The 17,464-nt window shown below is 41.8% G+C and overlaps 1 protein-coding gene across 4 annotated transcripts in view; it reads left to right on the plus strand.

Annotated features, from left to right (window-relative positions):
- Window positions 1–17,464, plus strand: part of LOC119151702 (myocardial zonula adherens protein) — an 82,101-nt gene that overhangs the window by 14,133 nt on the left and 50,504 nt on the right. Inside the window, exons 2-3 of one of the 4 annotated variants that reach the window (XM_037395916.1) lie at window positions 461–619; window positions 10,899–10,988. In XM_037395916.1, the coding sequence (XP_037251813.1) occupies window positions 563–619; window positions 10,899–10,988 (147 nt within the window). In that variant the 5' untranslated portion in view covers window positions 461–562. Of the gene's footprint in view, window positions 1–460; window positions 620–4,678; window positions 4,841–10,898; window positions 10,989–17,464 lie in introns of those variants that run through there. The other 3 variants (XM_037395917.1, XM_037395914.1, XM_037395918.1) reach the window with 3 other exon arrangements.

The following is a 17,464-nucleotide window of genomic DNA, read 5'->3' on the forward strand; positions in this document are numbered from 1 at the left end:
AAGGGGACCTATGACTACTGAATACAGTTTGATATGCATCAAGGTGTTTCAGCCTGTGTTAGCAGGTTAAAATTTTCATGCTAGCTGTAATGCCCAAAAAAGAGAGCTTGAGAGTTACAGGATGCTGAGCTGAGTTTCTCTCTGTAGAATCCAATGGTGAAAGCTAGCAGATAAAAGAAAGAGCTCTGAGGAGAAATAGGTGATCAAGCCCGCAGGTCTTACTAAGTCTGGTTCTGAAATATTTGACAGGCATCTGTCCATTTGATAATCTTTGCTATAAATGGGTTTCATGCCTTAGGGATGATGAAGGCAGAATAGATTTTAATCCCCCTGGAAAGTGAAGGCTATTACAAGTTAATTATAACAACTCATTTTTGTAGCGATACAAATGGGATTTTATAACCTTAATGACCACAAGTGTGAGTCCTTGTTCAATTTGTAACTCTGCAATTATTCCCAGATCCCACAGGATTAATATTCCGGCTGATCAAGAGTTATTGGAACTTTTTTTCTTCCTCTGGACCCTGTCAGCAGTTAGCCTGAAGATGGAGAGGGGATTTTGATGAAGAAAAAAAAAAATCAGCCTTGTATTGTGTCCACATTTAGGCAGTTTGTTAAGGTAAGTCCAGGCTACCCACTCCTGCAGGAATTCTTCAATAATCTGCTGTTCTGTGAGGGCAGACATACTTCCTACTCCATGTATTGTGTGCTCTGTTGCCCATCTTGTGACTGTTGATTCTGTGACATCCTGTTTCACTTTTCCCACAGCATAACAATCTTTGGGTCTTCTGGGAAAAAAAACCCCAACATTTCAGTAATGCTGGCAGTGAGGAACAAGTTAGTCTGCAAAAAAATGAAGAAGGTGCCTACACTTTAAATTTCTTGCAGTTTCTGTGTAATTATATTAGCTGTTTCACAACAACTATTGCTCCAGATATTCATACTATAGTGTCATCTTGTAATTAACTTGCTGTGCCTTTGGATTATTGCAGTCACAAAACACTGGCTGGATTTGAACTGGAAGCTCAGCAACCTGGTCAGCTTATGTTCTGCTACCACACTGTATATTGTCTATAAGCAGTGTGTATGACTGTATACCTGTTGTGTGGTCTGTCCAACTGTAGTATACTGTTGTTTTAGTCAAACCAATTTCCAAGTAGTGATTTACTTTCCATTTCCCCCATCCTGTTTCTGTAAGTTAGTGTCACATCCAAACCCCAGAGAGCATGAAATGCTCACAAGAGCATACTATGACCCTTGCAGGGAAAAAGAGCTGTAAACTGTAGCAAATCTACTTCAAAGGGTATCAGAGTCAGAGAGGTAAGGTCATAGGTCCCGGCAAACAGGGACAGCTGAAACAAAGCAGCCACTTCTTGGCTTAAGTCTCCATTGGGGGTGAGAGAGAATGGAATATGAGCTGCAGCCAGAAATAAATGTGGAGCTTGCTCTAGGCAAAGACAGATGCTGGCCAGGACAGCTCCTTTCAGAGCAGAGGAGAACTGTTGCTTGCTAGAAGCCGGTCACCTTTACCACTGTTGGTGAGGAGTCTATCATGTCGAGGCTGAAAAGATAGTGGTCAGAGGTGTCCTGTCACAGGAGAGCTATCAAGAAAGCAAACTCGCAATTCAAGGACCTCCTGAGTCAGAAGTTGTAGACGTATCTTCATGTTTTATAGCCCTCATAGCTTATCTTCCATGACTTTATCCAGCTGCTTTTTGAGAGCATTTATACTTTTCGTAATTGGAGTATTCTCTGCCATAATTTAATTTCACACATAAATGTGGTGCCTGGCTTACTTCAAATCCATTGTTCCCAAGCACAGGAAATAACAAACAGCCATTCCCCATTCATTTCTGCATACCAGTCATGATCTTCTATGCCTCTTTGCCCATTCCCCACCACTGTCTTTTGTCTCAAGATGAAGATCCCAATTTATCCTGTCTTCATCCAAAAATAATTCTATAACTCGGAGGTTTTTTGCAGCCCTTCTGTGTGCACCTCATTGCTGGAACATCTCTTTTCCTTTTTCCTGCCTGGGGGTACCAGATGTTCACTCAGTACTAGCAGCTGGCTTTATAATCCCTATAGTTTATCAGAGCTTTGGGGATGGAGAAGAAGTTATTCCAAATGTTGCTTTCATGCAAACAGCGGTATTGGTTGATTTATTATTTTTTTCTCAGTCTCACTTCTATGTGTTCACCTCAGCTTTAGCAGAGTTTAGAGATTATGAGGTATTTTCAGCTGTTTACTATGCGCACAGCCTACACATGGCTGAAGTGACTGCAGGTGGGTGCATGGGATGCACATCCAACCAGCAAGGCAGAAAACAAGTTAGACTCCTTACTACACTTGTGCAGTTTGCAGACTAGGGGGAAGGGAACAAGGTGATTCATAGAGTACGCAAAAAAAAAGCTGGGGGGAAGGGAATGAGATGATTCACAAGAGTATCCAAGAAAAAGCAGACTACTAACCATGCATGCAGGTTATTCTTTCTTGGAGGATTTTCATTTGAGGATGTGCCAAAAGTAGAAGATGCTGCTGTTCAAACACATAGTTCTAAATCCAGGTAGACATGTCCTGCTGCTGCTTTCCAATAAATGGCAAGAGCTGCTAGTAACGTAGAAAAAAACTGAGAAAACTGTATTTTTATTATCTTTATATTTGTAATATCCATGGACAAGTCTTTTCCTCACCTGCACCAATACAATTTCCATCAAAATTATCAAAATTCTCAAAGTTGATGCAGACCTTGCAAATTCTCCCAGGGATCTGATGATTGTGCCTTGCTCTCGTGCGCTGTGGCATATGGGAAGGGAGGTCCTTTCCCATAGTGTGGCACAAGTTTAGTCTCTGTGCCTGTTCTGAGAAGAGCGGTTCTCCTGCCTGTGTCTTGCAGTGACTAGACAGCCCTGTGTACACACCTTTTCCCAGAGGGGAATGAAGTCCTGAAGGCATAACGTCGCACTAACCAGGAGAATCTCATAGGTATATGAACTCCTTCCCAGCTGAAGCCACAAAGGCCACTAGCTGGCTGCATACCAGAATTTAAATTGAGACATTTCTGCTCACCAGAATGACCAGGAACAAGTAATGACCACTGCTAAGGTGCAGCCCAGTGGGTAGGCAACATACCCATGCATTGTGAAGGAACATGTTTCTGTTCCTGTTGCTGAAGATAAGCCTATTCTGCACCTGCAAACCCACTCTGAAAGCAGCATTACAACCAGGAGTTAAGACAGTGGATGATTCAAATGGAAATGGAGTTCTTTGTAGGTTCAAGACACCTTCGCACAAAAAATATTGTTTAACTTGCAGCCAGTCTTGAGTTGAAAGAAATCCAAATACAAGTAGTTGTTTTAACTCATGTACCTTGGGCTATGTTACCTTCCTCAGGTGGAGGAAAGAAGAGTAGCTAGGAAAGCAACAGAAAAGATGCTGAATACTAACTGCAGACCCTTCATTCCTCTGGGCCTGGGCAATGCTTTCTTCCTCTCTTTCTCAGATCCTTGTCATGTTGATAGCTCAGTATCTTGTCCTGGGGAGAGGGAACTGAGAGGCTGAAGAGAACAGACCCACTGTACAGAGGGTGAGGCACTGGTAGTTGAGTGCAGTTTCCATTTTTCCTATGCAAGTTACTTCCCTCTCTTCAGCATTCTGCAGATCAGGAACCCGCGTGATCATTAACCTCATAATGGGCAAGGACATCGCATAGCCATAACTGCATTTTCTCCCCGTCTTAATTATTTCAAGGTAATTACATGGAGACAGAGGATAATCTATTTCAAAAATGCTGTTGTAGCTATTTGATCTGCAATTTCTTTCAAACAAAAGCATCTCCTTTGCTTGTAACTCCTTTGATTACAGAGGCACATGCTGCTTGTGACCAACACAGGAGGCTGCAGGTGAGGATGGCTGTGCGCCGAGGCCTGTGAACGGCCCAGCAGAGCCATGGTGTTCCTTTAGCCCGGACGCTGGAGGAGCTGAGCATCTGGAGTGCTAAAGTCCGTGCCTGCAGCCTGGCTCAGGGCCAGCTCCCTCCAGTGTGCCAGACTCACCTCCTCCTTGGACCTTTGGTACTAAGGCTTCGGCTGCCACTCGGGCAGTGCGCTGCGGCAGCCTTGTGCCTGGCACGCCAGGCCGCCGGGGGCCGGGTGCGTGCTCATCGCTCCGGTACCCGTTGCGGGAGCAGGGCTAAGGGGCTGACCCGCCCGGGTGGCTCACGCACCGCTGCCGGGGGGGAGGAGGGGGCGGCAGTGCCCTGCTTTCACGGCGCTCAGGGGTGGGTACCCGAGAGCAGGCACTGAGTGGCCTCCAGTGGCTCCTGCGAGCCCTGACCCCCCCAGTTCCACTGCCCGGAGGGGGCTGAGTGACACGTGGCCCCGTCCGGGTCCCCCCCACCTCCCACCGAGCCCCCCTGCCCGTGCTGCACCCCAGCGCTCCCGGGAGCTGCGGGAATGACACCTCGGCGTCCCAAGGACACATTTCTCGCGGGGTGGCGCCCCACGGCGACTTTGTCCAGTCCCGCCCCACGCGAGGAGCCGGCGCGGGGTCGCCGGTTCCGCGGGGGCGGAGGGGGAGGGAGCCCCGGCAGCGCCCCCCGCGGAGCCCCGCTCCCCGCTCCCCCCCCCCCACCCCCGGCCCGCCCCCGCCGGGGCAGCCCGGCCCCTGCGGCCGCCCGCGGCCATGTGCGCGGGGGCGGAGCGGCGCCGCCGGCCGGAGGGAGCCGCAGTCAGCGCCAGCCCGGCGGCCCGCGGGGATGCTGCGCTACAGCTCGGGGCTCACGGTCACCGCCACCACCCCCCGGAGGCCGGCCAGCGACGGCGGCCGCGCCCGGCGGAAGGTGCGCGGGGCAGCGCGGGGGGGGCAGCGGGGTGGTCCCACGGGCGGCGTCGTGGGGCGAAGCGGCTGTTTGACGCCCCCTCCCCCCCACTTATAGTTTATCTTCGGAACGTGGGTTTTTTTTTTTTTTTTTGCTTTGGTTATTTACGGTGTTTTCAGGTGGTGCTTGCGGTGCGTGAAAACATCTTTTTGCGCGTTCGTAGTCGGTACTGGGCAATGCAGAGCTTCGGGGGTGTCTTGCAAGGCTTTTGGAGCTTCGGGGGTGTCCTGCAAGGCTTTTGGGGGTGTGCAGGTCCTTAGCTGGTGGGAAGCCTGCAAGGAAGGTGTGCGTGTCTTGGAGGTTCGCCCCTACTCCCCAAAACGCCCCTTGGTATTTACAGCCGAGAACTTGCCTATTTGGGCTCTACCGAACACGAGGAAGCTGTAATGATTTAGGTGGCAACGATAATTTAGTTTTATAATCAGTTCCTCAAATACAAAAATAAGATTTACTGATGTCTTCTTTTGTAATTTTCATAAATTAGATAAATGATCATGTTTTAATCTGTGGGGAGTTGCTTCTAAAAAGTTGTTACAACTTGGGCAGGTATGGCAGGAATGTCTCTACAGCCACCCGGCTTCCAATAGCCCTTTGCTGCTGTAACCGTGCTGCTAGCATTGTGAGGGCACATTCCATGTGTGAAGAAAGGAATCAAAATAAGCGACAAACTTCCTTACGAAGAAACACAATCATGTGCTCGGGATGCTTCTTGAATGATGCAGTGATTGCTTTGACACTCCAAAAATATGAGCTTATAATTGAAACAATGAAGAATGTCGTGTTTTACATGATAACAGGAGGGACAGGCTCTTCCACAGAAATATCTTTGGCTTTCATATAAAAGAAATTAACCATGTATGTGGAAAAATTAAGATGACTTGGAAATGATAGTTGTGTTCCCATCGAATTTTCCTGTTTTAGTATTTCTTAAAGAAGTTAAAGCTAAGAGAATTTGTGTTTAAGTGATAATTTTCTTATTTTCATCCCCATGGTTTATTTCCCAGGGACAATATAAAATGAACTGTATTTCATACATTCTCTTCAGAAAACTGATAAAAACCTAATTTGTGAATAAAACCCACTGGGAAGCTGCTGTTCCTCTTTTATAGTGAAATGTGACTCCCTTACCCTGAGTTGTCAAGAGAGGGGAGGACAACAGTTAGAATAACTGCTGAATAAATGAAAGATGTGTGTCACATTCCTGAGTGCCTGTGGTCACAGGAAAAGTGCCTTTTAATTGTGTGGGGAACCTCAGAGTAGAGATTTCATAAGTGGAGCAGGCTAATCAACAGATAAACGACCAAAGAAAGTACTTTCTTCTTTGTCTTTTAGGACTGACTGAAGTTAAACACTCACTCCTTTTCTGCTTTCACCTTCAAAAGTCTTAAAACTAACATTGGGTCTTAGGCAAAGGGAGTGATTTTTGGCCATTGAGCTGGTAGGTTAGCAGATAGTTACTCAACAAATGTGTTAGCCCTAAACCATTCTCTTATCAGACATTAGAAAGATCAATAATATTCAGTTCTGGTGATGTTAGCTCTGAAGTTGATTTGAAGCTAGACCAATATTGAATCACATCTTCCCTGTGGAGGTACAGTAAAAAAGCTTAGAATGGGAGTGGTTGTTAGCAGAACAGCTTGTATGTTTCTGTTGCTGTACCAGTAACTTTTGGTTATTCTATAAAAACATCGCTTGTTCGTTTAATGTTAGCTCTGTAACTATTACAGTACATAGTTAACTATGATCAATGCCTTTCTGGGTGCTTTGTTTTTCAGAAGGGGTGAAGAAGAGACTGAAGAACTATTCAAACTGAATCTGTTATCTGTATTTGTTTTAAGTTGCACCTACTGAATTGAGTAGGATGACAAACATGAATGTGGATTGTGGATCTGGGCTGTGAATTCCTAACATTTTTAACTAACCTAGATCGGTTTTTTTCTTAACTGCTCTATTGCGGTAGCTCTTATTTATGCTGTCTACTAGCCTCTTAGAAATTTGGTGAAAGAGCATGTCTTCATCTCTTAATTTCCACTGCACTCAGCAAACCTTAGCTGTCCAGTGTTGTGCTGGGCTGAACCTGTCAGTCTTTGTTTTCCTGTCTCCATATTTTTTTCACAAATGATGTCAGATGAGCTTTGGAAGTACCGCTCGTGGGTTGTTGGTGTCAAAAAACTAGGAGTGAACATAAAATGTTAGCACAATTAGGATTACTGATATTGTTGGCTTGTCAAAGCTATAGATGCTCCAAATCAAGCTAAAATCTGTAGTCTGGAAAATCTGATATCTGATTCTTCTTCTACTCAGTATTTCTTTTTAAAAGTTGTGGTCACAAAGTTACAATGTCAATGACATACAGTTAGGGTGGGAGCCATGTCTGTCCCCGTTTTTCTTCATTTGTTCTTACTGTCAGTCAGCAGTTCAAGGAAATTGAATCAAAGCCTTTTTTCTGCTGGGGGAGTTCTCTTTCATTCTCCTTCCCACTTTCTCTTTGTGTAACCCACTTTGTTTCTGGAAATCACTCCTTCATCCTCAGTTGCACATTGTTCTGCTGCTGTTTGGCACCGAGTCAAGGCTCTTTCTGTTACAATTTCATTTCCATTTTAAGGCCTTGCTGCAGCAGTATTTTGCTGTTGGAGGAGGGCTTGCTGTGATTTCCATGTGAGCCTGCTCATTCATTTGGTCAAGTAAACTTGCTGACAAATGGTACAGTGCGTTGTTTATTCAGGAAGCATTGCATAGCAAGAACAGTATAGGTGCAGTATTCATAACTGCTTCTGGAGGTTACAGGAAAAAGCAGTGCCTGTTGTTTTTCCCTTCCAGTGTCTGTAGTGTTCTTGATTTTTAACAGATTAGTCTGTAGTTCTGTCCTTGGGTAGAGTGCATCATCTGTGGCCCAGGAGGTGCAGGAGTGAATGGCTACTTTATAAGTTTGCTTCTGTTTCCCTAGGGATGCTAAAGAAGTCCTATTGTTATAAACAATAGCAAGAGTAGAGCCTGTGTAAGTTTTTCCTGGCCAGGAATTGTGTGGTACTTTACTACTGCTGTACAAGCCTCACTGGGCATAACTTCAAGGGTGGAATCCTTAGATGATTGCCAATGCCACGCTCTGTTTGGCATTTGCATGCAGCAGGCTGCAAAGTAAAACATTAAAACTTTGTGTCAGAAATACTGCCAAAAATATTATACTGATTTCAGGTGTTTTAAAAGTAAGGAGCTAGCATGGAAATGAGGAAGCGGGGAGGGGGGAAACATGATTCAGGGGAGTAATAGAGAACACAATGTGAAAAGGGCAAGAAAAAGTTTAAATTATAACAACCCCTTGATTGTACAGTGGTTTTATTCTCAACAAATTGCTGCTATTAATTTATATTTCTAAGCTAGTTATGATTTGATTGCCGCCAGTACTGGGCTTCTGTTATTCCCTTCATAGTAACCCTGTAACACGTCAATTGCTGTAATGTGACAGGCAGTCATGATTCACTAACTGGTATACACGTACAGGGATAATTACTTATTCACAGTCACTGCACTGTGAATCTGTATGTATGTTGGCTATAATTAATCCCATACTAACAGGCAAGCCATTTGCCGGCTTCAGAGAATCATACACAACTCCATTTCTCTGAACTTTGAGTTGCCAGTCGTTACCTGTTTCTATTTATTTCAGGTATTTTTCATGTTTTCTCCTAACAGTCCTTTCATTCCTTTTAGTCCAGTTTTTCTTCATTTGAGATCACTGTAAGAAAAAGTTGGCCTCGTCTATAACTTCCTGCACAGCACAGCACAAATCCAGTTCTATTTCCTATTTATGGGTCTGGTCATTGTTTGCCTACGTGGAGGAGTGCCAGACCCTGTTTCCCTTCTCATTGTCAACAGACTTCTTTTAAGAGGAAAGAGCCTTGCTAAGCTAATAGGAAGAAGGAGCAGGCAGAAACTGAGATTAAATAGGTGAGAAAAGGTGGTATTAATTACCTTATGAATCGACGAACTCCAAAGTTGAGGAGTATTTATGTCAATATATCTTGATAACTAACTTGTAAGCAGGAAGCACTTCCAGCTTGTGCAGTATATGGGGAGAGTTTAGTGTTCTCAGAAGAAATAAAGCAGTCAGTCAGTGTCAAAAGCCAATGTGCAAGGATTCATCATTTCATTGTTTCAGAATTCTTTAGAAAATATGAAAGCATAACCCCCTTTTATACTAAGTTTCGGGGAGTTTTTGTCACTTTCTCTGTGGCTTCTTCTAGATCTGCTAGCATACAACTGAATGATGAATTACTGGTGAGGAGCCTCCTGCACAAAAAGTAGTCTCCACAGATGTGTCTAAAGAGTAGGTTGTATTTCACCTTGATATTATGGACCTCTCTAGCCAACTCACATATACTATAGGAACTTTATCCGTATCTCAGGACACTGTTCCTTATTGGTAAAAGCCCTTGCAGACCTAAAAGACCAACCTGAGAGAGGAAGATGGAAGGCAATGTGAAGTAGCTTTTTTTTTTTTTTTTAATACAGTTGACAGCATACCAGTAGTCTGGACACTGTTGATTTGTTGTCTCAACAGATTTAAAGAAAGTCTGGAAGAAAAATAGTGACGTTTCTGCTGGTCTTTGTGGATAGTTCTTGCAATTGCTTTTGCTTAGGAAGAAGAAGAAGTTAAAGCTTGTTTGAGAAGCTGAAAAAGGGCTGTTGTTTGGCAACAGGGAAAACAGGAATCTTTGTCATGATGCTGAATGGTGGTGCTCTGAGGAGGTTATGTTGTAAAAAGCCTTGAAAGTGAAGTTAACTTAATTGATATGAGAGACAGTTGGAAGAAGCAGATTATAAAATGGTTAAATTTGGGGTCTGTGAGGAGTCTGCCGCTGTTCTCTGAATGCCTGTGAGCAGAACATGATTGCCATTTTCAAGGCAAAAGGAAATGCTGTAATGACTAAGATAGAAGCTGTGAGCTTGGGCAACTGCAATTGAAAGGTGTATTTCAGGGAGAAGGTACACATTCAGCATGACTGGAGGTAAGTAGCTAGGAGAAACAAGAGGGATCTTGATCAGATGAGATTCAGGGCTATAGAAGAACAGTGGTGATGGCCCACAGTAATCATGAAAAAGATATTTTAGACGTTTTGAGGAAGAGCTTTAAGAGCCCTGTTTGTTGTCAACAGACGGCTGGCATTTCAGGGGAGGATAACTGTGCAGCTTCAAATCTGGACAGACAAATTTCTTATTTCATCATTAGCTTTTCTCTGTGTAGGACTTACAGTTGTTTTCCTCAAAAGTGTCTCATGAGTAGGACTAAGACTAAAAGTTTTAATAAAGTTTCTTATATGAAATGCATTGCTTTAAAAATGCCATTACACTGAAGATATCTCAGTCAAAAGCAAGGCAAACTGCAACTGGGAATAAAAGATATCAACCCTATTGGCCTGTTTCCTCGGCAAGAGAATGAAATTCTGAAATCAGATAGGAAACAATTCCTCTTAAACTTTCTCTGAAGCATTTTATAGCTTAGATTTTACAAGCAACTTGTATATATCAGATTTCAGTAATACACCTGTTCATATTCAGTTGAATTGCAGTTCTGAGGTATCCTTGGATCAAATACTTGGATATATACTGAGCAGAAGAGAGGCATTCACTCCAGAATACATTTTGTGTTTCCAAATAATCCCTTTTGAAGATTCGAAGTATGCCAAGACTGCAAACAAAACTGAGAAACTAGAAAATTATGTTCATTGTTCTGTTATCTCAGCTCTCAATGTCATTTATGAGTACATAAGAACATGTTGTTGACTGAAATGGATTTTTGCTATTTCAGGTATGTAATTATGGGTATGCCCTTGAATTATTTTTTGCCAGCTAAAAACCCCTCCAAGCTTTAAAAAATAATCTTTTTTCAGTTATGTGGCAGAATGTAGAACATAGTAAAATAGAACTTGAATGTTAGTACGGTTTGTTCTGTAAAGCAAGTTATGAAAATAACTGTTTGTAACACTTAAATCTAAAAGCAAACCTGTTTTTCTTTCAGATGAATGTCTGTAGGTTACGCTTAACAGTACCACCCGACGACGGCTCACAGCCTGAGCAGGGAGCAAAGGAACCTGAAAGAAAGAAAAATGTAAGTTTTAACAATCAAAGTTAAATTCTGTATAAACAAGGAGTAAATATTGCCATCCACAGAGGCTGATATTAGTTGTTTTGGGAGCCCAAAGCCCAGTTGTCTTGGAAGACTGAAGAACATGTGGAAGCTGAGCAAATCAGCAGAGAGCTTTGAGCCTGAGCCTTGGAGTCGGGGATAGCAAAACTGCATGTAAAATAGGACAGTAATAGAGGAACAGCATGGAGATTGTGATTTGTGGCTAAGGTACCTTTAAGATTTGATTATTTAATATTTATATGTTAAAGAGCAGAAAACTGCTATCAAGAGCAAGGTCTTGCATTAAACAGGATCTTGATCCTCACGTGAAGGAGATTTTATGTTTCACGTAGGCAACAGGAGCTGGCTTGCCTGGGACTTCAATGTTTTGCTGTGCTGGCTAATTTTGGTAATGGGTGATGTACTCATAAGAAATACAAAATGAAGAATTTAAGATTGTTCTGAAGTGAAAGTGATTTGAAGGTCATGTGCATAAAAGGCTTCAGCAGGGCAATTTTTTTGTAGAAGCAGGTAGTATGCACACACAAAAAAAATCTTGCAGCTGCTTTGGTGGAGAATTTGCTCTTTAAGAGCCGTTTCAGAGCAATGAATAATGTTTAATTTGTCTTAAGGATGGAGTCTAAAATGGGAAGCTGGACAGGTTCCACAACTTTACCACATTTACACTTCTATAAACCAAAATCAAATAAGAAGTTGGCTAAGTTTACCAGACCCAATGTATGTATAGCAGTTGGATTTATTTGAAGTAATTTCTTCGTGGTACTCAGAAGTAAAAGTAAATGTAGAATTACTCTGAAAGACAAATATTTTAAAGCAATAAAAATAAATGTAAAGTAAAATGGTCAAGATAAAGATTCCTTCCGAGAGATTTCTCATGCTGGAATCTTGTATACAGTCAGCTTTTCATATGCTGCTTTGGCAGAGTAATAGGTCCTTGAGGATCTATAAATGTTACTTACAGAATGGATTAAAGAGGCCTTAATGCCCACTAATTTTGAGCCACCATTAAACAGTAATAATTCATTTTGTACAGAGGTGTTTAGTTGTAGCAGTTAAAGCAGCTTCCCCCACCACTTACTCTGCCAGTCTCTTGTCAGTTTGTATCCGATTGCAGAAACCCTCAGAGCATATGGGCCCATTGCCCTAAGAGTAATATAAGTTTGTTTTTGAGGAGGGTAGCTATGGACTCATGGCTTACTCACTTTACTGTGCTGAGTAGTGTAATAATAAGAAAGAAGTATGAATGATTAGGGCTCAGATTATTTGTAGTGACTTCCTTATGTGACCAGTTTTTTTTCTCTGTGGAACCTTGTATTTAATGAGAGCTGTATTTCCCCCCGTAATACAAATAAAGGCAAGTGGGTTTTATATCAGATAATTTTAAGGAGAGGTATGAAAGGTAATAAATACATTATTGGGCTCGTCTTACATTCCAGTATATTGCACAATGATTTTTAAGAGATGGGTCTTTTTTAAAGGGGGGGGAAAAAAAGTATGTAATATAATTATTGTATGTTCTGAGTAGTTTTCTAAAGTTCAGTATGTTTACACAATTTAAAGACTTTTAGAAAGCATATATACAACCTTCAGACCTAGATGGGATCTAATTAGTCAATTTCACAGCAATTAAAAAACACAGAATAATTGTGCCATCTACTTGTATGATGTATATATAATTGTACATCTACTTTTATGGGTTTCGTATAATTTAAAAAAATAGCCCTACAGATTGTAGAGTCATAGTGTTTAGGAGCAGCTACAAAAGTCACTGATCATGAACTGGTTTTTAGCTCATGTCTCTAAAACATGTAATATATTGCCTGTAGATTTTTATTGTCTGCGTAATGTATTGCTTTATGTATTTGAATTAGTTACACAGTAACTTAGAGTGCACACAGGACTTTTGACTAGTCATGCTGTGATACTTTTACTGCAAAATTTAATGTAAAAAAAAAAAAGCATCTCCTAAACGCAGTGATCAGCTATCTCTGCTGATCCACCCATGTTCAACTGACTCAATGATAATGAAATTGCTTAAAGCACTTTGAGAATAACAGGTTTTACAAATGTTAGATAATCCTTAACACAGTTCTGTGAGAACTGTGCCCTCTTTTTGTAAATGGGGATAATAGAAATTAGGGAACTGCTCAGTTTTCTGCCTTGTGCTTCACAATTTAAGGTCAAATTGTACAGCTTCACCAAGAATTAAATTTAAATAAAAATTAAATTAAAATCCAAAGCAGGTCTCCTGTTGGAATCTAGAGTTCTGTGCTGTCTTCGAATGCTGAGTATTAAGAAAATGGAAAAATTGGAAATGATTCTGATATTTAAAATGTACTAGAAATGAATTGCAGGTGTATTTGGGGACTGTACGGTTTTTGCTGGAGCACTCGGGCAGGTCAGGCAGTCTGAGCCTCGCCGCCAGGCACTCTCCTCTTTGGGCAGGACAAGTGCTGGAAAGAGACAGACTCTTCCCTGCCTCTGCTGCTGGGGAGGGGGGAGAGCAGAGACCTTGCTGTGTCAAAGGGAATGCCAGAAAACTATAAATATACCATGCTATGACATTTGGTTGTAATCTCCTCTTTCCAATCTTTCATGAGAAGGAGGTGATTTTGAGCTGCCCTAATGTGACATAGTCATGGCTTACTGACTATTTGTCACTCTTCTGTATCTTTCTGGGGCTCGGTATCATTAATAGATGTTTCATTTCCAAAATCAGCCAGGGAACTGTACAGAAGCTCTTGCTTTTGCTGATCCTCCCAATGACTTGTGTGGGAGCTGATGTCAGACCAGAACTGATTCTTTATTGCTGATGCTAGTAGCTGATAGCTTAGCTTTTTTCATCGCAGTCCAAGTTTAGCAGAAAATGTAGGCTGTATTTCATTAAATCTGTATCAGTATTAAGTTTCCAGATTGAATTTTTTGTTGCTATATATCCATGAAATAAAACCAACCAGTATAAGAGACTAAAACAAAGTGATTGACCTGAGCAGTTTTGTTGCAACAAACCTGCTGCAGATATTACTTTACTAGGAAGGCCTCTCCCCATCTTTTGTGAAAAATGGTACGCAGGTAGAAGCTGATCGCAAAACCTGAAGGGGGAGTGAGCTTGTGCTCCAGTGTGTCAGGTTGGATGTTGTTATTCATATTTAGGGTATAATACCTTGAAAGAAGCATATGAGAACTGAAGTCACAAGTAGAGGCTGGTTGGTTGGTTTGCTTTTTACAGGCTGATAGCCTACTGCTAAATATCTCTGAATTGTTAGCACTTTAGAAAGAGAATCTGAAACTGTCCTGCTTTTGTTCCGTTACTTCTGTTAGTGATGGACAATGGATGACAGTAGTGTGAGGCTGTTTACTTCACCAAGAAGTACAGAGGAATATTGTGCTCGTCAGATTGTATGCAAAATCTGCATGTCCTGAAGCCTGCCTTGTCTTGCATAATAAAGGGCTCCCAGACAACTGTATCGTCCCTGTTTGGGATTGGGCTTATTTTTATCCATGTCAGTCCCTTTCTTCACTGTCATGGCTAAATTTGGAGCTGTCATTGGAAGCTGCAGCTAGGCATTTGAGGGCAGAATATGGAGATATGTATAGACAGGTTTTTCTTTTTCATTTGCACACATGGACAAGAGGATGAAAATGAGATAACACTCTAGAAATTTGTGTTACTTTTCTGTCTTTGTGGCTTTCAACACAGTTTGAGCAGTGTTTAGTCTTAAACTCTAACTGGTATTTTGGCTGTATATATCCTCGAGCTCTTTCATTTTCTTATGTTTTTAAAGCATCACAACCAAAAGGTGAAACTCTTTTTGCTTCCTAAGCAGGAATACAGAAGCATAGCAAACGTCTTTTTCCCCAGCAAAAAAGTAGGCTGTAAAGAAGCCGGAAGGGGAATTTGCTCTTGTATGTGATGGAGAATATCAAGCAGAAGCTTGTGTCAGGCCTGGATCAAAGAATATGAGTGCAATGAACACGGGGCTGTTGTGCACATTGAATCTAGGACAGTGCCTATTTTCTCTGCTGATCTGCTGCTGGCAGCCCACTCCCATCAGCACAGCAGAAGTTGTGTCATAACAAATGTGGTTCACCTGCTACAGGTGGCTGATGTTACTGTTTCTCAGCCTCTCCAGCACCGATTGCTTGATTTTTGATGTGTGTTAATTAAGCGACACCTTCATTAAAACCAGCGCTACATGAAGACCACAGAAAGAATCCCACTGACTTCTGTGGATACTCCTGTATTTCTTGTATCTTATTTTCTTTGTGTATAAACATTGGTGTTCTGTGCATGGATTGCATTGATTAGATACGCCTTTGTATAGCGCCTATCACTTCTGGGTTTCGAGATAGGCACCTAAATTCTACATTTCAAGGAGCTTAGAAGTTGGAATGTGTTAAACGAAGCTTCTTACTTAGCGTCATGGATTTAACAGCACTCATGTCAAAGTCTTGGCATATTTTCCCTATTTTAATACTATCTATATATGAAAAATCCCTAAAGATAATGTGAGTTTCATGGGTTGGAGAGGAATATGAAAAACTATGAAAACATAGCTACCTTTTGTTAGAGCACAGTAACTTTCTTTGGTGAGCTCAGTACTATAAATTTGGCATTTTACTGAACAGGAAATATGTAACCTAACAATGTGAATGTTCGTGTCCCTTGTATAGCTAGTGAACAAGCAAAAGGTAACTGGATATTTCAGAAACCTCTGGAATGTAGCAGCTGAGGAGAAGATAAAGCCTTGCTTAACTGATATAGTTCTGCTTAAAAGAAGAGTCTTCTAGATGGTGTAGGTTAACAGAGGATCATGATTTAGCATAATTTTAAGGCCATATGAGTACTAAACTCAGAATTGTGCTAATCATTACGTTAGATGTCCTTTTCCCTCAAAATAAGATACCTCTTCTGTTCTTCTGCTTCCAGTTTTGTGTCAGGGAGAAACTAAGGTATGGGGGTATCTGACTTTCACTTAACCTGATGGAGCTAGATCAGGAAGCAAATCATCCATCTGTGTTACTTAGCTAATGCCAATAAAACCACAGGTAATACAAAAAGCAGCTGACAGCTTATATTTAGGGTTTGTTTTTATAGTGTCTTTGCTTCACCCGTTTCATGCTACTTGTGCTGCTTCCTTGGACAGAGTCATAAACAGGATGCATGGCAATTATCAAGACTTTTGCAACCTCGGGGCGTAGGCTTCTGCTTTAAATATTTGTTAATTAAGTAAACACAGTGCATTTCTTTAGTGCATGCTGTGTGATCACACTGTTCCTGCAACATAGGCAAAGCTTGTTCCTGGAAGCTGCTACAGTATTCATGTGTGTCAACATGATGTGTTCCTGCTGTTACCTTGGGATAAGCTAAGTTTGCCTTTTCAGATCAGCAGGTCACATTCAAAGGGATTTTGGAGCACTATTTGGGGCAACAACTGCACTTGTTCCAGTGCAGCAAGGACACAGGCAGGTGGGGAGCAAGAACTTCCCTGTACTCTGAAGCTGGCTGGTATTTTAACCGTAAACAGCAATGGTTAACTAATCTAATGAAACGCTCCATCTTCAAGCACTTTTCTGGTTAGCTTTACAGTATTTACTTGCTCCTAAACACTTGTGTGTATTCACTTATTCTGTTATCATCACTGAGATGCCTCACTGCAGATCAGAGTGGAGACAGGTGAAGACCTTCTCAGAAAAACATCTAAACTCTGAGAGTGGATATGTATGGGATGTATGCAAAAAGAAAGGAAAACATTTGATTTAAACATTCTGTAGTCTTCGGGGATGTGGAAAATCTGGAAGAGGAAACATGGGAGAGAGAGGACATAACAGGGACAAGGTAGAAAAGGAAGAAACAGTGAAGGGAGAAAAATAAACAAAGATGGGTAGAAGTAGCTTAAGAGAGAAGAGAAACTGGCAGAAAGTACATTGGATGCTTACTTAGTGGCAGTTGTGTGGAGCAGTTTGAGAACTGAGCCATTCAGCAAGGCCTCCTTTAGAGGCAAAGGTGTAACATTAAAAAAATAGTCACCCAGCAAAGCAACCCATCCACCTCTCAGTCCTGCACTGAGCAAAGTTTTCTGATTGTAACCCTTCCTCTAAGATGAGACTGCGTCAGGTTAGCCCTTTTTTTTGTCAGGGCATACACTGAACCTGAAACATTGAGTGGAAATTAAGAGTTATCAACCAGAGAAAAGGGCGAGTAGAAGGTAAACGTAGCTGAGATAGAACAGCAAGGAGAAAGACTAAAGACATATGAGAGCAGTTCTTTGTATAGCTGTTGGTTCACACAGCTTTATATCAAGCAAGAACTGTACTGAAATTTCAACAGGTGCTTGCCTGGGGATCATGATAGGAAAGAGGAATAAGGAGGGCATAAACGCAATATCCGGTATTTTAAGTATCACATAGTAGAACTGCAACATTCAACAGATGAT

The sequence above is a fragment of the Falco rusticolus genome, chromosome 7 (genome assembly GCF_015220075.1).
Source record: "Falco rusticolus isolate bFalRus1 chromosome 7, bFalRus1.pri, whole genome shotgun sequence".
Lineage (NCBI taxonomy): Eukaryota > Metazoa > Chordata > Aves > Falconiformes > Falconidae > Falco > Falco rusticolus.